Source organism: Oxyura jamaicensis, chromosome 12 (genome assembly GCF_011077185.1).
Source record: "Oxyura jamaicensis isolate SHBP4307 breed ruddy duck chromosome 12, BPBGC_Ojam_1.0, whole genome shotgun sequence".
Lineage (NCBI taxonomy): Eukaryota > Metazoa > Chordata > Aves > Anseriformes > Anatidae > Oxyura > Oxyura jamaicensis.
In genome coordinates, this window is record NC_048904.1 from 14,942,128 (window position 1) to 14,968,466 (window position 26,339).

Sequence of the window (26,339 nt, forward strand, 5' to 3'; positions counted from 1 at the left end):
GGAGAGTGGCCCGTTGTCCTCCAGCCACTCACCTCCTCCTGCCCCAAATGCTTCTGACCCTGCCCTGCCTCTCCTCAATAGCAATTTGGGTAGCCATGGCCACTAGCCACTTTCTGAGGACCACCAGAACTGGGAGCATCTGGGGCAGCTCAGTGACGGTAGCAGCTGTCAGACGGAGCTGGGGGAGGAAAGGGACAATCACCGACATCCACCCGTTCTTTCAAGAAGTGTTCCAGCTGAGTAGGGTCACAGCCCAGCCTCACGAACCAGACCCAAAATCTGCTAAATATTTGCATAAGTCCCAGCCAAACACAGGGCAGCACGAGCCAAGAAACTAACTCTACCAGGGTATTTCTCTGCTCCCCCTCCAGAGCGGCACAGAAAGGGGCACAGCCAGTGTGCATTAACATCTCTGCCTTTTTTTTTTTTTTGGCAAGCCCTGCTTGCAACCCCAAACCCCCAAATAAAAGGAGGGCACAGGACCCAGACCCCCACCTTCATCCCTCCTACAGCATCATCTCACGCTCGAGAGCCCAAGGGAGGCGGCGCGGGGGGGCCCCACTTACCGCTTGCCATTCACCCGCTGCCCAGCGGTGCGTGGGGCACTCGGGGAGGTGACAGTCCCGCTGCGACGGAGGCCGGCTCGCCGGGTCACACACCGCTGCCTCGGCCGCCGCCGGGGAGCCGCCGTGGCAGTGCACGGAGCGCCGCTGGACGCCGCGGCCGCAGGACACCGAGCACTGGAGGAAGGGACAAGAGGTGAGTGGTGGTGGCCGTCGCGGCCGTCCGCGGGGCTCGCTGCCTGCTTTGCCTTCGGCAAGGCGCGAGCACCGGAGCTGAAACTTCCAGGCGTTTTTGCACCGCTTGCTTCGCGGGGGGGAAATTTTTGCAAGGGCAGAGCAGAGGCTGGAATTCCTGCTTCGCTGAAGCCAGCGGGAATTTTGGCCGGGGTCAGGTTTTCCCAGATGGGATTTATGTTTGCGGAAAGCCTCTGAGATAGCAGCACTGTTAAATCACAGCGAACCAGAGGCAGCAAGGCTCTGTGTGTTACTTCTCGTGCCTTCCAAACAAAAAGGAAGAGTTCAAAGTACATCGAATGCCACGATCATCATCGGAGTGGGGTTTAAGGAAAAGCAGTCTTGAATGACACAGAAGAAAGTGCAGCAACAGAGAGGTAAAGTTATACAGCTGGAATTCCTTTCAGCATGCATCTAAACATGCACAGAAGTCAGCACATGCTGTATAATTGTGAAAATAAATGTCTTTTTAAAATTAGCTGCTTTCCCCCTCCCCCCCCCCACATTTCCTTCATTATACTGTGGGCACATTTCTGCCCACTTCTAGGCACAGCAAGAGCAGCCTGAATTTCTTTCTCAGACATCTTCAAATTATTTTCTGCACTGCAATGCTTTTAACAGCTTGTTTTTTTTTTTTCTTTCACACAACATTTCTTATTGTTGTGACTGCCTAATGTAACATGTTTAGCAATACTTAACGTCTCTCTGCTATGGATTCTTTCTTGCTAGGTCTTAAAGTATATTACAGAGATGTGGAACAAAAGGGATTGGCATTTATAAAAGAAAGTGTGTAAAAATCAAAGGCGTTCATTTAAAATACAGCTATTATAATTAACTTTTGCTGAATTAACAATTAGTATAAGCATCTTTATTAATATATTATGGGGTAACTTAGCAAATGAGATTATGGCCCACTATTTCAACACCCATTGAAGCGAGGTTTCTCAAGGCAGGGAATTTAGCGGTGCGTAACAGGGAGGCAATTCTCTCCTGTCTAGTTCTGGGGAGCATTCCTCTGTAATGCTTCACTATGCAAATACCCCATAAAGCCAAAAGGACCTAGGAAAGCTGACTGAAAACTTTTGCCTGGCTTCAGAGATTTGTGGTTTGTGTGTGTGTGTGTAACTCGGGAAAGTAGCAGCTAGATTTGTGTCACTGCTGATGCAAATGCTTCCCGTATGCTGCGCTGCCTCCCCGTGATTAGCAGTGCTGTTTGTCCTACACATTCCACAGGGGATGCTTAAACTGAATAATGGCAACAAACTTGCAGAATCATACACACCAGGATGCATACCATGCTCTAAAATGCCTTTTGGTTTGCATTTATCACCCACCTAAAAAGCATGTGTCCGGGAACCCCATGATAAGGGATGTGAGCTGTGCTGGGGCTCTCCAGAGGAGCTGTGCCGCTCTCCATGCCCGTACAGCACAGGTTTGGGGAGCGGGATGTCGGTCCCTAGCAGTGCGAGGCTCCAGGTAAAGCCCTCAATTTGTTCTGCTGCGTGCTCAGGGCAAAACGTTCCCCCCACCATGAGGCTGAGGGGGATAAACGCTGTCACCCAGTCCCATCTGCAGGCAGCCGTGCCATGGGAGCGCTGCACCGGCACAGAGAACAAGATCCCCAGGACCCTGGGCCAGGGCTGCCGTGTCCTGAATGTCCCTCGGGAGAGATGCAAAAACACCTTCGTGCAAAGAGCTTTTCCTTGGCTACTTGGCAGTGGGCACACAGAGGCTTCCCCTAGCCAAGGGCTGAAAAGCTTTCCCAGGGCATGAGGTGGCCCAGGAACCACAGTGCCCTCCAGCCGTGCGGGGCATCAGCGCTGCCGTGCCCCAGCTGCGTTTACAGCGGGCTTTGAAATCCCAAAGAGGCATTACAGAGGCATGAAAAAGCAGCATCTTGAACCAGTTTCATCCCAGCTGCTTTAATCCAGAATACCAGTCAGCAACCTGTCCTGGGCAATCACAGACAGCTGGATCTGCTCAATGCTACAAGCAGAGCGGGCCTGAAGCTGTTCAGGTTGGGGCAGCCAGTTTGTGCTGTACCCTTATATTCCTTCCCCTATGGGAAGCCAGGAGCCAGGCAGCCTGTTTGTCCTTCCTATGGAGTCTATACGTTTCCCCAGGAATGCTCCTTTTCCTACTGAGCAAGTCAATCCGCAAGCTGCAGGGTGCCAGCATGGCCGTGGAGAAGCTCTACCTTATGAAAACACAAGGCGAGATTTCAGCCTATAGCTGAAATATGTAAACGCCAGGCAGCAGAATAAATATTGGTATTTTAGCTAAGTGAAAGGTAAATGGCCGTAATTGATAGCATTTAGGAGATACAAACACATTAAATCTGACATTTCGGTGCAAGGAAATTTAAACCTTGGAGAAAAAGACTTTTTTCTTCCCTTCTGATTATTAAGAGGTATTAAAAATGTTTTGCAGTAGGAAAGCAGATTCATAACAATCTAGAAAAAAAATTACCCAGCCTCGGAATACAAAACATCCAGAGAGAAAAACACCTGGGAGCTGAGCGCTTGGCTCAGCCGGATGCTGACAGGGATTCATTTTTAATCTTTCTGAAGCATTTCCCAAAAGGAAAAGGAAAAAAGACTAAAGGCACATGCAGCACATGTCCTGTGCATTGACAGGGACGATGCACTTGTATGGGAAAGCCTTGCCTTAGCTCTCACGCCGACTTTTGCTGGCTTACCCATGACCAACGGCGCCCAGCTTGCAGCAGCTTGGCTTTGGGATTACCCTTACATGGCAATCAGGCCTCCAGAAAGCTCGTTTAATAATACCTAAAAGCAAAATGACCTGGCTCCTATGAACAGCTCCAGTGTCACCGGTGATGGGGAAGGTGATGCCACGTTTCTGTGCCCATTTATATCCTGACCTATCAGGGTGCTGAGCCCCTGCCTGCTTCATAGCCTTACCCAGAAGTTTGGCACCTAAATCCACCTCGGCGTTAAATCTTTTGCAAACCGCACAAGCTGCGCGCACCTCTTGCGGAGACAAGTGTGCTCCTCTTAGACCGATCAGAGGGTGCCTGAAGTGCTGCCCTGTTTCCAAAAAATGCTTTGGAGGAGAAACGGAGGGCAGGATAACAACAAGCCCAGGACCGAGCTGGTGGAACCATCGCAGCTGTGCCACTGCCTCCGGAACCCCTCTGATTTTCCCACCCAAAGACAAGAGCTGAGCTGCATTCAGCACGCTGCACTTCCTTCCAAACTACTTCTATTTCCTCTGAGGGAATAAAACATAATTAAACTACCACGGGCAAGCTGTCTGCTGCATCTGGGGTTTGGCTTTGCTACTCATAAGTGCTTTGAGGCCGGGGTTGATGTTGCAGTGGGTGCTTCCGTGCCGAGCACCCGCAGCACCCTCGGTGCGGTGCTCAGAGCGTGCTGGGAGTGCTGCCTGCTTCTCACTGCTCATCAGCATACAAATATTCCTTAATTGCCTAGTCACAAGAGATTACCTTAGGCCATGAATCACCTCATCCTCCAATTAAGTTGTGTTTCTTTCTCCACTTGCATAAAATTAACTCCAATCATGCGGAGGAATGTTGGGAATTTTGAAACACTTTTATCAATTAAAATTAGCGTGTTTTAAAGCAATCGTCAGACCATTACATTATTATGCTTACAATTATTAGTTGTAAAAAAAAAAAATGCTTTTAGCAGCAGTCACTTTAAATAAGGTGCAAATCGGATATGACAAGCGCAGGTAATAGCCTTTTATTTTCAGTCTAGCTTCCTATATAAAGTTGAGGGTTTAGTCCTGCAGATAATAAAGCAGGGGGCTAATTGTCAATATGGGAGCGGCGCTCCCATAGCGTGGGTGTCCCTGGGTGCTCTCAGTCAGACCTGGTGTAAAGGACCCTGATCTCAGTAGCTGAAACTCCACGGTGAACGTACACTTATCCCTTAACAAATGAAGTGGCAAATACTGCTATTGCATGAACTCAAAGGTAAGAATAAAAAATAAAATACAAGTCTGAAAACAATCATAAAGCATCAATGGGTTTATTGCCTTTCTTAATAGTCGACATTAAACAACAATATGCTGTCCTAGTCCTAACATTCGCCTGTGTGCCTGTAGACACGTTAAGGATTTATCTTTTAGGGAACTTGCACACAGTGAGAATTGGTGTTTTGTACCTGAACGTAGAAGACAGATCGCAAGAGAACACGATGTTTTACAAGGTAACAGTTCATTTAGTCTGGGATTTTCAATAATTCTGCTGATTAGCACACTAATGAGGTAGACAGAGAATTGAAGTTCAGAGCTAAAAATGTGATGCAGCAGATTCAAGGTGAAGACAAAGACGTTATTTTCAGGAAAACAAGGAATCAAGATATGCTTTCAGCAAACAAGATGCTTAATAACTCCAAGCGCTTTTGCATTTCCAGCAGCCTCTGCTCTATGCATCAGTGCCTGACTTTTTAATGATGCAAAATTAAGTGATGAGCTTATTAGGAAACAAAAGGTAGTGAAAAGCATTTTTAATGAACAGCTCTGACTGTTCTTTAGGCTTTCCCAGGAAGCTGATAATAAAATTAATTCCAGATTTCTCAAAACTACGGAAGATTTTGCTTGGGATGTGACACATTTAAATAATGACAATATTAAAACATGAATAAATAGTAAATTCTCTTTAATATTACATACTGCTGGCTTCTCTAGTGGGAGCTTAAAATATACAACAAGGAATTTGCTTTCAGTTAGCCACTAAAAGCAAGCTGCCACGTTTTCAGCTGTTACAAATCAGTGCTGCTCCACTGCTGCCCATGAAGCTACACTGTTTTACACCACCTGAGGAGCTGGCCCAAGACTTTTACCCTTGTAAAATTCAAGAGGACAGAAGTGACGGGAAAACCAGCTTCTAACCAACTCGACAGAGGAATATCAAAGGGTGCAAAAGGGTATACAACATGTCTCACCTGTCCCCAATCTCCTGATTTCCACTTCGGACATCTGCCCCCTCTGCATTTCTTTTGCACATTGGGCTTAGCAAGGTGCTTGCAATAATCTTCTTCTATATGCCTCCCTTCCTTTGTCAAACAGTACACAGTGCGGTGCTTTTGGCCCCTTCCACAGGAGACAGAACACTGTAAATATAAAGTAACAACAAATCAGCTCTCACGCAGGGCCAGCTACACGGTTCCACATGGGCCATGACTACACAGGGCATTTTTGTTTGGACCAAAAAGCTCATCCCCAGGCTCCTGGCAGCCCACACAAAGTTCAGAGGGGATATGGAGGGGCAGAAAGTAACCTGGAACTGGAAATGTTCCCATTTGTACTTCATATCTCACGATGTTCGTGGTCAAAGCCCCCCGAATGCCAATATCAAATTGAAGAAAGAAGCTGGCATTCAGCAGGGATAACGGGCTGTAGGGCTAGATTCCTGGCACTGCTCCCGTGGTTTCAAAGGAGCAGTCATCTTATGGGGATCAAGGTGGGAGCCCTCAGTAGCTGCTCAGAACGTGAAAGGGACCATTTCCATTTACCTTGGTACAAAAGGAGGTCAAATGTAGGTAAAACAGGAGAGTAAAGTGTGATATACACCTTCAGAGAGGGAAAAAACTGCACAGAGGACAAGGCAGAGGCGCAAAATGCAGTCTCATGTTTGTTTTACCCTGTACCAGTGTGGACTGATTTCCTTTTTTGTTTTTTCCCTGAACAAAGACTGAAACCAGGACATGCTCATCCTGAAGATTTATGCATTTTGAAAACAACTCAGAAGAAGGCAGAGCCTGAAGAATCAAAGCAGAAAGGAAACCAGCAGGTATGTTAGCTGCGAGCTTTGTAGTGAAGCAACGAATTTCAACCTCCCTCTGCAGGTTCACTGAACTTTTTCAAATGTGACCATTTCTGGCATGCAAACCCCAAGCAACTTCACTTTGATTTCAGATTAGTCTCCTCCAAAAGATTTAGGAATCAAAGGGGTCTGGAATCACGACAAGAATTTAATATGACAGTTTCTTGTAGAACAAGCCTCTTACTCAGCATGATGCACCCAGAGACTCAGTTTCAATTTCTTCATTACACGTTATGCAACTCTTTACGTACTGCATCACAGGCATCTTGGCTCAGTCCCTGAGCACAAACACACTGCTCCAGCCATCTCTCCATATAAAATGCTCCGCTTCCTCTACAGAAAGGAGCAAACACGCAGAGATAAAGCTTCCTCCTTCTTTTGGAAGCTACTCCATCAGTATATTTGCTAAGAAATAAATTACAGCCCAAACTCTTCCCAGCCTATGAATACATTTGAAACCTAACAAACTACAGATTATATATGTAGCAGTTCTGGAAAACCCATTAGACCAGAAATTGGCACTTGCATTGACAGCCGTGATTATTTTAAATTACAGCACTACTTCCAAATCATTCAGCCCCCATTGTGTTAAGAGGTATACAAAGAAACAGTGAGAGAGCAGTAACTTGCTCCAAAATGGAAAAGTTCAGGCAAACGTGGAGAGAAAGGGATGCAACTCATAAGATCAGATGTTGCTGCTTAAAAGCTTACATAAAAGCTCTATATACAAAAGCGATGCCCTGAAAAAGGCTGTTTTGTTGTAAGACCACTACCAGACCAACAAAGTAGCCAACATCCCTTGAGGTCAATGGGATTTAAGGGCCCTTTAGGAGGTCAGAGCGGATCTGGCTGTGTAAGATGGGTGCCCCAGGTGACACTGGTGGCACAGCCTGTCCCCAAGCCCTCATCCCCACATGCCCTGTGCTGGTGTACGCGGTGGTGGGGCTGAGCTCTCCTCAGCCCAGCTGCTATTTCACAATTGGCCAAGAAACCCGAAGACCAACATTCAACCTTGCCCTGGGAAACAGAGGAAATGCTGTCCCTTAGGTCCAAAATAAGACTTTCACATTGTTTCATAAACTTCACTTTTTTTTTTTTTTGGTATCAATAGGAAAAAAGATCGAGTTAATGTTATTCTACTTTTATAAGCCTTCAAATCCCATCAGAAGTTCATTTTTTCATTCTTTCAACATCTCTCCGCAGGCAATGAACATCACCAACAAGAAGAAAACATCAAGTCCTAACAAACTAAAGTTATAAATTTCTAATACGTCCATCCCTTTACTGTCTTTGGGCTAAATGCCAACAGTGGTACTCCAGCAAAAATTCAAGTGCTCCTCAGTGCTCTCTGTGCAGGTCGACACCACTTTAAGGTGACAATGAAAATAAAGCATAAATTCACAGACTTGATCTGTCGTGCCCCACATCCCGAGCCAGTAAAGCAAAGTGCATGCTTTCTCTAGTTTAAAAAACACATTGGGCCTGGTACTTATTGTAAAGAAAGAGTAACAACATCATTTTACAACACAAGTACATTTCTGGGGACCTGAAGTTGTTTGATAAACATTTGATCTTGCAAATAATATGGTACCAGTAACTTCCAAAATTGCTATCCCCCTTCTACAAATTGCTTACCTTTGGTGCGGAGCCAGATTCTGACATTTACCTTGGCATCCGATGCCACAGCATGGCAGGACTACAGGCACAGTCTGGTGCACTTTGAGGTTGAGACATAATCAGACTAATTTTGTTAATACTTGAGTGTAATTCTCAAGATGCTGCAATTAATCATTTCTATGTCTGCCTTTAATGTACATTAAAGTTAGGCAGCTGTATGTTTTTAGATCTAAGACACCCATTTGGTTTCACGCACATGTGAGTTATGATCTCATTTGCTCTGACAGAAAAGAGAGGCTGAACGACCCGAAGTAACCAAACATTAGAAACCAAAAATTCCTCTGCAAAGGCCCTACCTCATAATTACCTTCTAATTCTTCGCAGCTACTTCCAACTTTTCTTTGGCATGTAGATTTTAGGCATATGCGAGCCACATGCACGAAATAATTTGATTGTCCTTAATCTCACTGCCACGTGGCTGAGGGGAGCAACACACCTAGCTACTGCGGTCACCTCATCAGGCATTTCTGACCCTGGAGAAACTTTGCATTTCATTAGCAGGGCTCTTTGCATCGCTGGAAACGCTGCTTACAGTATCTATTAATAACGACGGCACAGTGAGGTAAGCTTTGACCTTGCCTTCTTTAAACATTTGAAAAGCACAGCCAAAACAACTCTCACCCACTCCTTTCGTTCTTTCTGTCTTTCCTTCCTTCCCTCCCTGTAGAAAATACTTCAAAGTGCTGGGGGCGGACAGTGGCTGGCTGTGGAACAGCAGCCTCATCCAGGGCTCTTTGAAGTCATCAGCAAGGCTCCTACTGCTTTCAGGTGTCTCTGGATCCAGCCCTGAAGGCGCAGCCAAGGTACTGTATTGACTTTGTTCACTGACCAGCTCCCCTGTCGGGGATCACGCGCACTCGGACATGCCCATGGCCAACCTGCCTCTGCCAAAGTGCTTAAAAACATCACCCTGAAATGCTGCCTCCAGCCTGAGGCAGAGGCATGGCAACAAATATCAGCACCCCTGATATTTGGAGCTGGGAGGGCAGCCATCCTCTCCCTGGTGTGCAGGATGGTGCAAAAACAACGCGAGCTGGTGGTTCTCAATGCAGCACATAAAATGACAGAGAAGGACTATTTCGAAAAATAAGCCACAGCAATTACGCTAAGGACGCCAGTAAACCTTCCTCTTGCAATCATCTTTATTATCTCCTTAAAACGACCGCAGTCACACCTGGTGCTTTACATGGAAAATAAGAATAAAAGGACTTTCCTTACAGCATTAGGATCAAAGCTTCTGAGCGCAGATTTAGGGGAATTATGGTTATTGGCATGTTCACAAAACTGATCACGCAAGTACTGTGGATTGGCATGCTGCTGATTTCTTCAAATAAATACACCACTTAGTTTAAATAAATGCAACAAAAAAGTTTAAATAAATACAAGAAAAATATTTCCGTACCGTTTCCAGAAAGGTCAGAACATGATGCTAAATCTCTCCTACAACACATTGCTCTGTTCCAGCACAAGCTTGTATTTTTATTTCCACAGAAATTTGCTTTCTGTTTCAGAGTTCAGGAATGATGAAGATTTTTCTACTTTACCAAATAGGTGCAAATTGCTTTATACTAATCCTCACTGCATTTCCTACTCAGCCTGCCTGGAAGATGAGGGTACGCCTTGCTGAGTAAGACCTTTCTTGAATAAGGCAGCTGCTACCTGATTCACTGGGCTAGGAGCAGGGGAAGAAAACCAAAGAAGCAAACAAACAAACAAACAAAAAAACAGAATATGTACCCAAAATTCTCTTAAAATGTTGTGCAGTTTCTGGCTGGCTGGGCTCAGGTTCTGATCCTGTGCCAAGGCAGTGCTGCTGAGAGCATCGCCAGCCCCCAGCACCAAGGAGCGGAGAAGCTCTGCTCTCGTTAACTTTGTGCATCAAACGTCCACCTAAACACGGGGCAGAAACGTGAGTGAGTGGCAAGAATCTGGGTAAATTCTCCACCAAAAATGGAAATTTTCAGAAAATGCTGTCAGACTGCTTTTCCAGGCCCTGTACATCAACGATTTGGGAGGTATTTGAGATAATGAATGCAAGCTGTGGTGCTCACCAAATGAATTCCCCAAGATAGGTATGCTCAGATAGCTTGGGAAGGGCAATGGTGGGGGCTGGGAAGCATTAGCCTAAAAATTCTTTATCAGATTCTGCCAGGAGCAACTTTTCAGAGGAAATTAAAATCAATCCTTATAGGTTTAGATTTCCACACGTTAAGGATTATACGGAAAGTGAGCGCTCATAAGTAAGCCCTCATTCATCCTTTCCAACAATCTGAGCTGAAACATGTGCTAGATTAAATAAAACAGAAAAACCATGGAGTCCTACAGCACTGTTTCATGCTCTTACATCCCCTTTGCATTAGGAGCTGTGCTCCTGGATGTCAGCAAGCTTCTCCCACTGCCAGCAGAGTCCACCATGCACCCTCACAGTGACATCTCAGCATCCCATTAGTGTACATCAGCCTCCTGCTACAACTTGTGTTGCTGCTTCCAGGTGCTGGAAACCTTGACACAGCCCCGTGAGGTCTGTACCTCTACAGTCTCTTGAGCACAAAGGACATCAGAATACACACCACCAAGATGAGTCTGGATTGTCCCTAGCCAGCTGACCCCTTACTGGAAGTTGTGAAATGCCCGCGCCTTTGTGTTATCCAGCAGCAGAGGCTCTGTAGCATGCAAACCAACTCGATTAGCTTCAAAGCAGCAAGGCATTTTAGCAGGTAACTCCTTAGGCGTTGGTGGGACAAGCTCCAGGGTGCAGCTCCATGTCATGTATGTTCCAGTGGCTGCAGCGCTTCAGGAGCTGTTTAGGAAATAGTTGCCCCTGGTTTTGCCCTACAGTCTGGGAGAACCTTTAGCTATGCCTAACCCGTGCTGGCTTCCCAGAGAACTGCGAGGACTGAAGAAAAGGCAACACTTAAGGGTAACACTTAAGATTGAACATCCTGAGCGCTTAAATCACTAAAATAATTTCTCCAAGGTGCAGAACCTCACAGGATATATTGGAAACATGCACCTGCAGAAGCTGAAGCGTGCATCTCCCTTCTACAGCATCCACCTGCTAGGCAGCACCTTGTCCCCCTCCTTCTCCCACTCACACCGTTGTTACATCCCCTGCAAAGACTGCCAGCTGTGGAAATCAGCAGGGCTGTGAACACACAGAGCCTGCTCTAAAGGCTGCATCCCTGCCCCACTCCAAGCTTTTTAACTTAAACAGCAAACAAGCAAAAATCACCAAATAAGAGTCTGCAGGAGGAGTGACTTGAGAGACTTTTCCTCAAATTAGGAGGAAATGTGTGAGCTACCCGAGGAAGCCTGCATAATGGGATGTGGAAGGGGCCGATGGAGCCTATTTTCCATGCTGTGGCACTTTTAAAAAAGTAGCAATTGAAGCAGCAAGCAGCCTCGGCTAACTGACACCTCGTTTTTGCAGCGAGCAGTTGTATTACAATACCACTTGGAAGTGCCATTCAGGGACAGGATTTCTCAGTGTTGGATGGAGAGAAACACAACATAAAACGTTCCTCAAAGAATGCCAGCCCCATTTCACAGGTGTGCATCACACCGGGTGCTTGTAGGAGCAAGGGGCTGCTTCTTACTCCTCAGTTTTATAAAGAAAAATCTTGCCTTAATGCACCAGCGATCAAACACTTTGTCAGCCTGCATACAGTCTTGGGCATCAGGCAGATTTTCATGCGTGCTGCTGGCTCACCCGCCTTCCTGTGAGCTAGTAAAAATTAAAACATGAATAGAGCGTTAAGTGCCTTTGGAGCAAGATTAACTGCATTGTTTTTCCTTAATGACTGCACAAATCTGTCACCATGAAAGTTAGAAACACAGTAAATATCTTTATGCTTAATATCCCTCATCATCACACATTCTTGCTTCTAAATGGTACAGTCCCTAGGATCTGAGCAACAGCAATTACTGCAGTTTGGGGTATACAGTGGGAACCTGGCACACAGACAAATCACGAGCAGACTTCCCAGCTCCCAGCCCAGGGACCTGCGGGAAGTTGCTGAATTTCACAGCTCATCCTTGGAAGTGTTTCTGCTCGGATGTGTCTGCTGCAGCCTGACAGATTGCAATCACTGCACAGGAAGTGCTTTGGGAGACAAATGTTCCCCAAAATCACCATTTATCATTTGTTCCTCCTGTGTGAGTGTGTGTGCAGCAGGTCTGCCCGCAGCCACGGAGGGGCCATCCATGACCTGGAGACCGAAGCCACTCCTGAGCAGCAATCCCCAAACCTTTTGGTCAAGCTCAGGCCAGCTGTGCGTGGCCTGGAAAATAACCACCTCACCGAGAAAACGTGTAAGAGGGGAAGCAAAAAAGGCAGCCAGGGAGGCACCCGAAATGCAGCCTTCCCCTCCATGGGGTCCTGCAGCCCCCTGCTCGAGGGGCATTGCGCAACATCCCAAGGGGAGCTGCTGGCAGGGGTGGAGGGGAGACCTGCTCACTCCAGGAGGAGAAAGGTGAGTGTTTTACAGCAGGTTAGGACGGGCATGGATTGGACTATTTGTAGGGTAGGAAACATCAGGGATTACTGGTGCAGTTACCTGCTCTGACTGGGAAAGACACTGGGAAGAGATGCAGCACCTGGGGGTGGGGGGAAGAGAAGAGGTCCAAAACACAAGGAATGTGTCCAGCCTTCCTGAGTCCAGCCTTCCTGGTACAGCAAGCTTCTGCTGCTGGCAGTGACAGCAGGAGAGGCTTACGAAAGAGAGCAGATGAGCTGGCTGTTTTCTGCAGCTCATAGCCTGGCACTTCCCTAGCATTCAACCGCTGGACCTGAGGGGTTTGAGAGACCACTGCTACCTACTTGTTTTACTTCTCCGTCAGCCCAAGTGATGTGAGATTTAACCACCAGACCAGATCCCACCACGTGCAAAGACAAATTTTGAGGATTGCAACAGCAGAGAGCTGTTGCAGGAAATAACCCTGCAAGGCGCTGATGCAGCAAAACACCTAAGCACGTGCTCAGAGCTAAGCTCAGAGCACCACAGCAGGGTCCCCACCTAAGGCATAATGGGTGGGCTTTGGTGCTTGTTGTCCTGCTCACACAGCATCAGCACTAGCCAGTAGGGCAGCAGAACCAAGCCTCCATGGCTCTCATCATTTAAGGAGAAGAGGCAGCAAAAGACCACTGGTGATAACAGGCAAACAGCAAGAATGGAACAGAAAATCAAGGGCAGGGCAGGAGGAAGGCAGCAGGCAGGCACGGCTCTGCCCCTCCGGCGGTGTTGGGGCTGGGCAAAGCTGGATAGATGGCACGCGGTAATGCAGGGCTGAGGTGGGTCTGGTTTGCTTGTTTTTAAACAAAGCAAAGAGGTCTGCACTGTCAGACCTCTTTTTCTGACGGGAGAGCCAAAGCAGACAACTTTTTGCCTTTTATCAGCACACCAAAGAGCTGTCCCTGCAGTCAGGAGGTCTGCCTGACCCCAGAGAGGAGACGGACAGGAACCCAAGGGAGACAGCAGCTTTGGTGGGCCGGCCTGAGCAAACAGAAAGCAGCTCTGAGATGGAGACAGAGTGCTGAGGATATCCATAGCCTACAAAGTCCTTATTTTGCTTTGTATCAGCTTTATTAAATCTGTACTACATCTCTTTCTAAATGTTTTTCCAAAGACGTGCAAGCCACACACAGAGCATCCCTCTGCCTGTGTTATGGGTGCTGGGATCTTCTGTGCAGCCCTCCTCTGCTGCATTTGTCCTTCCCCCCAAGGCTCCCAGGGGTAGCATTGTTATTATTTGTTTTCTGACAATCCCTGGCACTACACAGAAATACAGGCTCACAGCCCCAGAGCCTGAACCAAAGTCACATGAATGAAGGAGAGGAAGAGCAACATGAATCACTGGCTGACTGCAGAGTTCAGGGTGCCCATCACTTCATTTTCAAGGATGGCTTTGTTATTGCAAAAACATGTGTAAAGGATCATGCCACAGCTCGGTAATGCTGCTGTCACAGCAAATTCATTTTCTGCAGAAGAGCGGAGGAGAACAGCAGAGCTATATACACTTACAACCCACTCTGCCCCTGGTTATCACTTGTGCCTTAGCGAGAGCTGACACACTGCCTGCTAAGAATGTTATCAGAACAACAACAGGGAGAATATTGCTGTTGAACAGCCTATTTTCAGCAAGTTTCACGGGGAGGGCGTTTTGTAAACAACAGGCTGGGGTTTTGAGAGAATTAAATACAAATAACCCAAACTTTGCATTGCCACCCTTTTCCAGGTTGAAATTCCTGCGTGCCAGGCAGCCCTCGTGCTCCCATGTCCCCAGAGAGACTTTGCCATTACCTACAGCCCTGCACACAGCCAAGGAGCCCGGCAAAGCCACCAGCACCACCAGCTTCTAGTGCTGGCTAACAGGCTACAGTGCCCAAACCCAAAACTGCATTCCCACTGATAGTAACAGAGCTTGGATTCTAGCCAGTTAATATTCTAATTGTTTAATTATAAGCTTCCAGTTCTTCACTGTTAGATCAAAAGGCCAAAAATAATGGTAACCAGCATTTCTGCCTGTTTGATAGGAGCCGGGATGCACACAGCACAGCGTCCCAGGCACCACGAGCTACCTAAACACTGCATTAGCAGCTCGGACTCTTAATACCAGCCAAGCAGATTATCTTTAAAATTATAATACTCTTTAGGAAGTAAGCCACCCACCCATTGTCCAAGGGTCAAATTCAAATGATTACTATCCCACCACAATGAAGTGCAAAGGACTGACCCGCCCGACCCAGGGCAGGGTGCTGTGAGATATAATTGTTATTTCCTTATCTGTGTCTGTTTCCTAACATGGAAAGACTGAGAACCCCGTGACAAGGGAATTTCGCATTACTCACAAGTTGTATCAGGATACAGTGCAGGTTAGCGTAAACTCTCCAGCACTGAGATTTCACAGAGGTTATGGCAAGGAGCAGACTTGCTCTGAGAGGAGTGGGTTGAGGCTTGGATTTTTAAGGGAAGTGACAAATAATACTCCATGAGCATCTCCCTCATTCTGGAGAACATGACAAGATTTTCTCTCGTTATCAAAGAGCATGTATAGACATCTGTGTTCGCATCATAAGGCATTCAGAGGAGAAAAAAGACTCTCTGTATCCTGGTGACAGTCTCTGCAGATTTTCTAAAGCATTATTTTAATAAAAAAAAAAGTCAGGTCTATCACACGCTTACAGTTCTGCAGTGTTTAAATACATGTTCTTAAGTAAGCAAGGAAATAAAAGTGTCACCTCCTCTCAGTCCTCTTTGAAAGTACATTATAATAAGAAGGCATCTCGGTCTCCTATTATAAAATTATTATTTCCATACAGAATCTGTTTATTCATTTAATTATCTCTTTAAAACCTGGATTTAACCAGCCAGATAAAATCATTTGTTTACTGTAGAAAACTGCAGTGGAATTTTGCCTAAGGACTGAGGGTTGGACTCTTCAGATTCTCTTAGCTTTCATTTGTATGTATTTTATAGCACTTATTTCATTCCAACTTGTGTGAAGCTAAGCCAATCAGATGCCTGCAAGAAATGAGTTTAACCAAACTTCATGATTCGTACACTTTTAACTGTGTTTTTTTTTTTTTTAATTATTACGAATGACAGTGTGTTGGAGAACAAAGCAAGTAAACCATTTCAGAAAACTTAGTAAAAGTTACCAAAACTAAGTATATGATCTTAATTTAGCAAGACTCAAGAAATCATTATACAAATTCATTTATGATTACATTCTACTTGTCTTTAATTTGTTCACTGTTCAACATTAACATTAAACATTGTAAATGTATGCAATATTTATATAAAATTAAATAACAATATTGGAAAAATAAATACACTTTTACATAAATACATAAATCCATACTGCTGAAAAGTTTCAGCTAATACTATACTCTTGTTTCAAAAGTGACCAAAAAAATATGGTAGTGACACTCCATCCAAACAGATGAAGTACATACAGCTACAGAATGATGTTTGCAACCGATGACAGAGCTAAAGCAAATCAGGTGCTTCCAACTAATGAAAAAATTTGGACGTTGCTACCTACAGTAGTAGCACGAGGTAGACACACACGTAGAGCATTTTGCAGGAGGGACATGACGCCCCGTTGACCCCACAGATAAAATGCAGTCTTCAAACAGCTCTGGGGTCCCCTGCATCAGAGCCAAATGACACTTGGGTAGCAAGACCTGAAAAACCAAGTCACTTTGTGGCAGTGACTGGAGCTGGGCTCGGTGGCCCCTGCACTGGGAAGGGGAGCGAGGGGGTGCTGAGCACCAGGTTCTACATCCCCAAGGGGAGACACTGCGGGAGGGATGCTCCTGCCCTGACGTCCCAGCTCTTCCCAGGAGACCGAGCGAGGGACAACCCACCAAGGTTAATACAGGCAAGAGATTTAGTAGAGACAAAGGATTTTTTTCTGGGTAAAAAAAGAACAACAAAATACAGGACTGCATCCTGCGTTAGGAGTGCACTCTGCATTTTAAGCAGAGGAGCAGACGCAGCCCTCCAGCCTGCTGCTCAACAGCCGTGAAGAGGCTGAACGCTGAGTGACACCAAAACGCAACACAACTCTGTCCACGCCTGTGGTTCTTGCAAACGTCCCAGCACAGGTGACAAAGGCTCGCAGCACTTCTCAGCTGGTAATGCTGTGAGAGAGCCGCCGCATGGGTTGCTAGTTCTGCTTAGCTCGCCTCGCTCATTTGTAGCACCAACTATCAGTGTACAAGTGATACATTAGCACCTCAAATCAAACATTTCATATCACTGTCCCTTGCACTGGTGAAGCACCGTATGAACACTAGTCCAGCAGTTTTATGGCTATTGCATATCACTGAGGTATGAGAAAAACATTGAGAAACGTTACTGAAGGCATCCGTGTTACTGAAGCATCCACAGAAACTAGTGAGGTTATGTTCTAGCAAGACGACTTTTCAATCAGACCATGACAATTCAGGAAGTCCGATACATTATAAAAGAAAAAAGGCCTCTTTGTAAAGTGCTTTTGAGTCAAATTATCTTTTTTCTTCCTTTTTTAAATCTTCTTGAAAAGCTGTTATAGCGAAACACCCACTAAAAGTCGACATTTGTTTGAAGGCCACTACAAAATGGGCAGGTCTGTGGTTTCCAGCGCATCAGAGGTGCCCCATGTGGCACTCATGCTGGCACGGGGGCTGCTGCTCTGGGCAGGGAAAATTTTGAAGCCACAGGACTCAAAACAACATCTTAGATCCTGGCTCAGGATCTAAAGCCACTGCATTAGCATCTCTGTAGAGGAATCCCAGCCAGACAAACTCTCCAACAGCAGAGGGATGGATGAGGATAGCTTACAGGTGCCTCTGCACAGTGCATCACACTCATGTTTTATATGGGAGTAGAAATACAGCACAGGTGTGAATGCACACGTTTCTCTGTAAGTGTGTGTGGGGCGGCTAGCAACATGCACATGCATCTATACACACTTGTACCTGCAAGGAAGTTGATGCCATTTAGGACAATTTTTTGCCTGTCGGCTTGTGTTTGGCAGAGAACTGGCAACTTGTAAACCAGTAGTGCACAGTGGAGTGTTGCCATGGAATACCAGCACAATTTAACTTCAATGCAAAGGTACTGCTTAAATGTCAGGTTTAAATCCGTATGCAAAGGACTCCGTGAGAACCAAGACTCATAATGCACAGCACTTGCCCGGTGTAGCAAAATGGAAAAGTTGACTACTGAGCAGAAAGTGCCTTTTAAATTAAAGGACTTGAGCTCCCCTAATGTAAGCCCTTCCTGAACAGATGTTACTGTGAATATATTATCAATAATCCTCTTTAAGTGCAGTTTTAAGACATGAAGCATTAGCACCTTGGTTTGAAGCAAATTAAATTGGTTGTTACGGGATATCCACAAAATGGTTCACAAAGAGAAAGAGTTTATGGCCGTACCGAGCTCCAAGGACCAGCGCTCCAGGCAGCATCTCTAGGACAGTCCTGCACATTGCACTGCTCTCTGTCCGGTGGCTTGTCAAGGATTTCGCAGCTCAGATCTGTAAACCTTTCTCCATTGGGGCGCTGACACACCACGAGCCGTGTTCTTGTCCCTGCCCCACATGGCTTTGTGCACTGGAAGTCAGCAGAGGACAGAGGATCACCACCTGGGCATGCATAACTCTCTCAAGCCCCCAGGGTTGTTTCTGTTCCCACCTCACCCTCTCCAGCCACGTCCCCCTAGGCAGATGAGGCATCAGCTTCTCTCTCCCCAAAGCCATTCACGCTGCTCCACAATGGAATTTCCAGACCCACCAGGATTATCTGAGGTTAGCATCTTCAATTGCTCATCTTGGATGAGTTTTCAGAATGGAGCAGTGTTTTTATTACAAAGAAAGGCCTTCGGTTGAACTAGACGTATCTTAAAAAAAGAAACCTCCATTTCTGTTTCCAGGCAAAAGCAAATTCTACAAATGTTTCCCATGACAAATGGAATCAATACTACACCCCAGCAGTTGCTAGGGTTCACTCATTTAGCAGAGGCTGCCTTTCATGCTCCAATATTCCTAATTTCTAACCATGATGTCTCCCTCCTCCCCCATTTTCTCAGCCACCCCCTAGAAAAACCTTTCCCTGCGCAGGGAGGACAGGATTAACGGTGCACTCACCTCTCCCCAGTTGCCGTAAGCCCACTGAGGACAGGGGCCGGACTCGCACGATCTCTGCTCCATGGGTTTGGTTTTCTCATCGCAGTTATTCGCGGTGTATCCATTTTCATCCTGGCACACCACAACCCGCCGCTGGAACCCCCCCGCACATGTGCTAGAACACTGCAAGACACAATTGCCCATAGCTTCTCTGAGTCCAGGAATAATTGAGCACTCCCTGCTCCTTCCCAGCGCGCTGCACCGTGGGAATGCACAGCTAGAAACGTAATACAGCTAACAGGCATTATTAAATTCAGAACTCTGCTATTACTAATAGCAGTGCAATGGCTTAGGTGCTGACTAGGCAAAGAAAATAAACACGAGCCTGGTTTTGAGCAGGTGAGTAATCCCCCCTGCCTTTAACACAGTGTTTAACATCACATTTGTGCTTAATTCCCTTTAGAGACTTCCATGATAAAGTGCCTCAAACTGGCTGGGGAGCGAGGAGCTGGCATTAAGGCTCTGCAATGCTTTGGCAGCAGCTCTGCACAGCTGTAAATGCCCCAGGAGGCAGCCAAGAAACAGAGGCTGGCTTTTGCCTTACGGAAAATGATGCTATCTGCAGGGAGAGCCTGGAAGATGTGTGCTGTGAGGGGATGAGAAGCAATGCCTTCACCCTGCTGCAGCACTGGGGGGAGCGAGCACGGAGCAGAAGGCAGGGAGAGGGGTCTCTCTTTTCCCTGCATGCTGATGTTAATAATAATAGTCATAAATAATAATAATAAGCCTCAATTAGCCCATGAAAAATAAACAGGAATAAGAAAATCCTGGCACTTACAGCGCCCCACGGACCGATTCTCCACTGATTGCCTCCCGGTATATGTGCGCGGTTTCGGTTGGGGCTGCCTCCGGGGTGCAGTTTCAGGCGATGATCCGGATAGAGGAAAGGGTGGATGGGCCTGCCGTAGTCGTGGCTGTTTGGATGACAAGGAGACATGGAGCAGTCTTGCTCGGTGGCAGGGAGGTCGTCTGGATCGCACTCACTCCTGTCCACCAGCTGGTCACTGTAATTGATGCAGATCACTTGTCGCGTTGCCTTACCTTGACCACAAGTCACCGAGCACTGCATTACAGTGGGAAAAGGAGAGACAGTCACATTTCCAGCTTTGAACACCAGGCTGACCGCTATCACTAACAAAGAACAGCTGAAAACCTTAATCTCCCCGTTTATAAAGCGCCAAGCATGACAGATTAACAAAGTCTATTTCCAGCACCCAGATCTACAAGGCTCTCCTGCGAGAGGCAGTGATGCTTACAGAGCTCCACTCCAAGGCCTTCCACTGCCCGCACGGCGTCACAGTGCACATTTCTGTGGCTGATGGCTTCGGCAGGTGGGAACAGGCAGCCTCATCAGCCACTGAGCCCTGATCATCCCGACAGCTGACGTATCTCATCCGCGTCCCTTTCCCACATGTTGCGGAGCACTAGGGAAGAGCAAAAAGCACTCCACTAGAAAGCTTCCTGTTATATGCTACAAGGGCTTTGGAACAAAAAGCTAGTCAAATGTACTTAAAAATATCACAGCATCTACTGTCAAATAATCCTGAAAGTATTACGACACACACTTACTGGTGTCCAGGATCCAAATCTCCACTGAGTCCTGTGAATGCCTGATACAGATCTCTTGGCTTCAGGACTGTTTGGATGGGGAGGACATGCTGCTATCTCACAGTCCTGTAAGGGAAATACAGGGGGGAAAATAAAGCAAGCGATGAAGAATTTGCAAATGCTTCAGTTAAACCACCTTTTCTTCAATGTTTTCTCCTTGTATGTTCCTGCTGAATCAGCAAAGTTTGGAATCAGTGCCCCAAAGGCTTCATATGCAGCACCTCAGTGGAATTTTAAGTTATTACAAACTCTAAAATTGGGATCCTCATAACTAAGTGCCATCTTCATGCATTAAAACCAGATGTTTTGAGGCAAGAGATGAAAGTTCATTAAGAGAGCTCTGGTATGAAGGCATAGCTACAAAGCAGCTTTGTCTCCCTTCAAAGCTCTCAATCTCTTTGGTCAGTGCAAGACCCGCAACCTACTTAACAAAGGCTATGTTTTTGAGCTGACTGCAGCCCTCTGGCTCCCCATAGCCCACCAGACTGCCCATAGCCACATGCCGATCTTCTCCACACACTAAGTGAGTGAAGGTTTGGGGACGGAAATGTCATGTTCAGCCCCAGTACACTGCCTCGCAGGGGGCTCTGGTCCTTTCTGGCCCTCCTAGGAGGTCTGGCAATAGAAGTAACGGACAGCCAGGACTTGACTCCATGAGCCTACAAGTACTCAGTGCCAAACAGGAAATTAAAGTTGATCTCCACTGCAAGAGAGAGATCACCCGGCCCTTGACAAATGGCCTAAGTCATTTCCGCATCACTATGATTTGACCTGCACTGGAGATGTGCGTGCCAAACGGTCCCATGGTGTTACTGATGCCAGGTAGCATGGGAACAGCAGGATTTACCTGGGTGTCTGTTGGCCTGGTTGCAGCATTGCACTCGTTGTCATCCACCACTGACACGTAGGTGCCCACAACACACTTCACCGCTCTCATCTGGTAGCCTTGGCCACAGGTCACTGTGCACTGGGAGAGGGCAGACGGGAAAAGAAGTGCTGGGTCTGAGTAGCTGTTTCGGTTAGAGAGCATTAACCAGCGCAGCCCGTGTTTAGGCACGTAGCACAAGCAGCAAAAATAAAACCCAGCTTCTCTTCTGCTTTCTCTCTACGCATTTCAGCTTTAAATTAGGTCAGTTTTAATTCACTGCGCCCATCAGAGCCTCACACGCTTTGCTTACTGTCCTCAGGAATGAAGGTGCGAGCGTTTAAATGATTTGCTCTTCTGCACACAGTAAATCACAGCCTGGTAGAAGCTGCACCATATCCTTCTTTAAAACTGGTCGTTGAGCCCCACAGTAGCACAAACAGCTAATGAATATTTTTGCTGACAGGCAGTAAGTCTGGCTGGGACAACTGGCTTTGCTGCTGCTTTTTTTTGTTTGTTTGTTTTTAAGTCAAAAAAGTTAACAGCTTTGTGGAAAAGAAGATGTCAGAAGACTCTGGGAGAAATGAGGAACTTGCATTTGAACAGAAACCCCAACCCCCCAGAAACTGGAAAACATTAAAAGCAACAACCACTACTCAGTGGGAGCAGCTTTTTTTTGTGTGAAAATTAGGCCACATAGTTATGTGCCTAAATATGGATTTAGAAGTGTACCCTTAGCAACCCTTTTTTGAAAATCATGACCAATTTAGTGTGACAGAGATCAAATTTAGCACAATGGGCAGGTGCTGTTATTGCTGCTCCCAGTCGAATGGAAGGTCTGCACATCTCTGTGTGTAAATTCATCCATGCAGTTAACATCACCGGGATGAATCCTTAGTGAAGGTACCTGGCCCCAGGGCCCCACTTGCCACGCTGCACACTCCTGCTGCTGGCACGTCTGCACCGATTCTGGCTTCGTTTCGGGGTCACAAAACCTGTCGTTTAACCGATCTTCTCCAAACTGACACCAGGTCTGGCGGTGCTTGTGCCCTTTCCCACAGGTGACCAGGCACTGAGAGGAGGAAAATGTGAGCTCAGGTGATGCCCAGGCAGCACCTCCCTGGAGCTTGAAAACAGACCCAAAATCATCACTTGAACACTGCTGGAAAGATGGCTTTAGCCAAAACACCACAAGCACTGGAAAACACGTGAGTGTATTGCAGTGGCACAGGACTGCTCGTAAGCAAGGAGAGCACAGCTGTGTGGGGAAATGCACCAAGGACAGTGCGAGTCCATGGAGGCTCTTCATTTTCACTAAACTCAACAAATGGTTAAATCCTGCTGTAAGACTGGTTTAAAAATGCCTCAAAATCAGGGTCCACATACTGTATCCTGGCATAACATAGCATCATGGCTATTTTCATTATTATATAATTTTTTTCAAACAGTAGTTTTTCCAATGTGCCAAGGAGAAAAGCACAGCAAACGTGAGTGCCAAGCAGGATGGCCAGGACGAGACAGAGACAACGATGCTTTCCCCCATGCCAAGGCAGATATAACCTGGCTCCAGGGATGCCTACATCTTCCAGGAGCTCCCAGCAGCTGTGAGATATAGGGCAAAGCTGCAGCACTGCCCTCCGGGGCTTTTGGTAGAATACAACAGCATGCCAAAGGCTTGCAAAAGCAAAGCATACTTGCTTGATTCTGACCATGCATGATAAAGTTGTGTGTGAGTGCCTCTTCCAGCATCTCTTCCATTGCCACAGCACTCGTTCCAGTAGACACATATTTTGTGGAGAACAATGGTCAGTTAACGGTCTCCATTTCCACTTAATTTCTTTCATTATTTCTTAAAACAATACGTTAATAAAAATGAGAGCTATTTGGCCACAAAGGTGGCGAGCAGCCTTTGAAGACCACTTCCTACATGCCCAGTCCTGCTGCAGGGAAAGCTAAGGTACAGCTTTGTTGCATTATGAAGGACACCAGCTGCAGTGAAAGCAGTAATGGTAATAAAAGGCAGGGAGAGTGCTGAGCAAGATATTAGTAGGGTGAAATCCTTCCCTGCAGCGGCAGCCAGAGCTGACAGAGCACGGCACTCAGGCAATGCAGGCAACACAACAGGGATGAGCAGAAGAAGGGGGGATGTCTCTCTGCTGGCAGCGGTCCACGGATGTGAGCCTGCCATCCCTTACCTCGGACCAGTCGCCGGTTTTCCACTGGGGGCACAAGAAGTCGCTGCAGCGCTGCACCGTCAGCTTCTCCTGCTGGCTGCACTTGCTGTCGTCCAGGACGTCGTTGTAGGTGTTGACGCACATGGCCCGCCGCCTCCGCGTGCCCCCGCCACAGCTCTTGGAGCACTGCAAAGATGAAGCACTAAGCAAGCACGCTCCGCAGCCCTGTCACAGGCCTGGAGCCTGTTCATCTCCTCCTTTCTTGCAGTCAGGATTACAAAGAGACAGTGGAAAACCTCCACAAGAACAATTTGTACTCCAAGTAACAGGCTATTACTTTATATATTCCTTTAAAAATCCAATCTCGCTAAGCTTAATAAAATCTTGCAGCAATGGGTTTCACAGATTCATCTCAGGTTATAACCCCATTATTACTTTTACAAGTGTTGCCTTTCAGTTTCCCCCGATGGCTGATGCGTGTTCTCATTTTACAAGAGATTAATTCCCTCTCCCCAGCCTGCCCTCCCTTCCCCGTGCCCTCCCTGGAAAGCCCCGGGCTCATCGTTCTCTCGGTGCCGGGTCTGCACTCAGGGACATCCTTGCCCAGCATCCTGCTTAAAAGGGTAAAGGGGACAAATTTCAAAAGTCCTCCGCTGATGGCAACACATCCTCCCAGCAGCACGGCTGGCTTTGATGGGAGCGCACAGCCCGCGGCGCTTCGTGTAACAGACAGACCTCTGGACGTTTAAAAGCATACATTAATTGCAGAGGAAAATAAGAAGCATTGGGCTCATTCGCACGGCAGCGCCCTCCAGAAACATCAGTGAGAGCAGAACAGCTGTGGCTGACTTTCACAGCTGTCTGTAAAGCAAATAAACCCCGAGTGAAGAGGCGAGGGAGGCCTTACCTCGGTCCAGGCGGAGTACCGCCACCCTCCCACGTTACAGTCCCCCGTGCACTTCTCCCTCGTGCTCGGTTTGGGCTGGCTGCTGCAGAAGCGGTCGTCGACCTTCTCCGTCTTCCCCTCCAGCCTGTTGTACTTGGAGCAGTAGATCTCCAGGGTGCGGTACCCCAGCCCGCACTGCGCCGTGCACTCGCTCCTCCTCGCGATGTGCCACCTGAGGTGGGGAAAGCAACCGTCAGCCTCGGCGCCACAAGGGGATCGGAAGAGCATTCTTAAATGGGAAGTTTTGATTCTTCCCAATGCTCTGCGCTCTCCAAGCACTCCAGAAGTATTAGGCAATGACCCCTGGCTTCTTGTCACTGCACGTGGCGTGAAGCCTTCATGAAAACTTCAGCTCCCTGAAGTGCGAGCTGCCACAAGGCACCCAAGGCCCAGAGATGCCAGCAGGGATTAGGGGCGCTCCCTCCAGCCAGTAGGGACTCCCAGCCTGTTCCTGCTTCCCAGGATGGGCAGTACGGGGAGCTCCCAAGGCCTGCATGGGGATATTTTGGGGAAGTAGAGCCCCTGCTTCCCTGACCGGGTCAGCAGGGCCTGCGAGCACCCAGTGCCTGTCAGGGGCAGCTCCTGGGGAAGGTGGCGGTAACATCCCTGTGGGGCCTGGGGACCTCTGGTCACTACCGCCGCATGTGCAACTGCACAGCCCCGCTCCTAAGCCCAGAGAGCAACCGCAGCAAAACCAGGAGAAGAATAAGATCAAGGGGATTTGGAATCAATAGCAATCACAGGAGCCCTCGCATCCCTGCCCGCTTTTCAAACTTGGGCATTTCCCCTTCTCAAGTTTCCAACCTGTCGCAATGGCAACAGCTGTTACCGCGACAACCCAGCCTGCAGCAGCTCCGCAGCCGGCTGTTTTCACCCCAGATTTAACAAAGCAAGAGAAACCCCTCAGAAAACCCGGCAATGCAAACAGCATCGCCAGCAGCCGCTTAATGCCACCATATTTAAGCTCCCGAAAGGAAAACAGATTGCTGCTTAAAGGAAAATGGGTTGCGATGATTTAGGCCACACTCCATCGATTCCAGCTCGCCAGGAGTTGTCTGGGGACAGCCCCAGACCCACTCCACGCTTAAGCTCACTCCTCACTTTAAGCAAACGATGATAAATCCAAGCCTTAGTGACCCTTTTGCTTTGAGCACGTTTTTTCTTATTTGCAGGCTGTTTGTAGAACAGCACTGAGCATTTTCTCATCTAACAGATGAGAATTTCAAGCACTGTGCTGCACACAATGAGATTTTTCAACTTTACGTGATTGTTTAAAAATTTATTTTATAGTTAACACTAATTTAATTCAACATGAGAAACCTGCAAAGGTAGAAAAGTGCCTCCCAAAACACAGCTGGTGGGCATCAACCCCTCTTGGTTGACAGGGAGGCAACTGTTAATCTTTTTTTTTTGGTTGTTTTTTAAAAATTAAGACAGGCTGCTGAGAAAAGGGATTAAGGCCAGAGGTGAAAGGGAAGAGGAGTACACAATAAATATATGATGTAATGTATATACATGACTGAGTAGAGTGCACCTTAATTCACACTCCGTGCCACAAGGCTCAGTTATCGGGTCAGGCTGGGGAATTCGATCACATCTTTGGTCTGACACCGTGAGCTGATCCGACTCCCTTGTACACACAGGTTTCCTTTTTCGTTCTCCTACACAGGAAAAAAATACCAAACACGTTGTTTAAGGCACAGGATAGCCATCCAATCAGTTGTTTCTCTACCCCCTTTGAATGCAGTATTTAAGCAACATTTAATTATGCTTTCAAAATCTCTTC

General features: G+C 47.1%; 1 protein-coding gene and 3 long non-coding RNA genes across 7 annotated transcripts in view; 2 read left to right on the top strand and 2 right to left on the bottom strand.

Moving 5' to 3' along the window:
- ADAMTS9 (ADAM metallopeptidase with thrombospondin type 1 motif 9) overlaps positions 1 to 26,339 on the bottom strand; it is a 76,529-nt gene that overhangs the window by 16,542 nt on the left and 33,648 nt on the right. For 3 of the 4 annotated variants that reach the window (XR_004753997.1, XM_035337330.1, XM_035337329.1), the window contains exons 19-30: positions 26,088 to 26,214; positions 24,515 to 24,725; positions 23,629 to 23,793; positions 22,341 to 22,505; positions 21,416 to 21,535; positions 20,530 to 20,634; positions 20,217 to 20,384; positions 19,739 to 20,023; positions 18,922 to 19,083; positions 18,212 to 18,388; positions 5,732 to 5,899; positions 567 to 740 (exon numbers count right to left, since the gene is read on the bottom strand). Coding sequence is in view for 3 of the 4 variants with exons in the window: in XM_035337330.1 (XP_035193221.1) it covers positions 567 to 740; positions 5,732 to 5,899; positions 18,212 to 18,388; positions 18,922 to 19,083; positions 19,739 to 20,023; positions 20,217 to 20,384; positions 20,530 to 20,634; positions 21,416 to 21,535; positions 22,341 to 22,505; positions 23,629 to 23,793; positions 24,515 to 24,725; positions 26,088 to 26,214 (2,027 nt within the window). In the remaining variant the exon portion in view is untranslated. The remainder of the gene's footprint in view (positions 1 to 566; positions 741 to 5,731; positions 5,900 to 18,211; positions 18,389 to 18,921; positions 19,084 to 19,738; positions 20,024 to 20,216; positions 20,385 to 20,529; positions 20,635 to 21,415; positions 21,536 to 22,340; positions 22,506 to 23,628; positions 23,794 to 24,514; positions 24,726 to 26,087; positions 26,215 to 26,339) is intronic. The other variant, XM_035337331.1, reaches the window with a different exon arrangement.
- Positions 623 to 8,843, top strand: LOC118173095. Its single transcript, XR_004754005.1, has 3 exons — positions 623 to 759; positions 6,480 to 6,579; positions 7,816 to 8,843. It is a non-coding gene; the product is annotated as an uncharacterized LOC118173095 (long non-coding RNA).
- Positions 5,983 to 7,818, bottom strand: LOC118173093. Its single transcript, XR_004754003.1, has 2 exons — positions 7,605 to 7,818; positions 5,983 to 7,457 (listed from the first exon to the last, which is right to left on the bottom strand). It is a non-coding gene; the product is annotated as an uncharacterized LOC118173093 (long non-coding RNA).
- Positions 8,963 to 9,998, top strand: LOC118173096. Its single transcript, XR_004754006.1, has 2 exons — positions 8,963 to 9,092; positions 9,801 to 9,998. It is a non-coding gene; the product is annotated as an uncharacterized LOC118173096 (long non-coding RNA).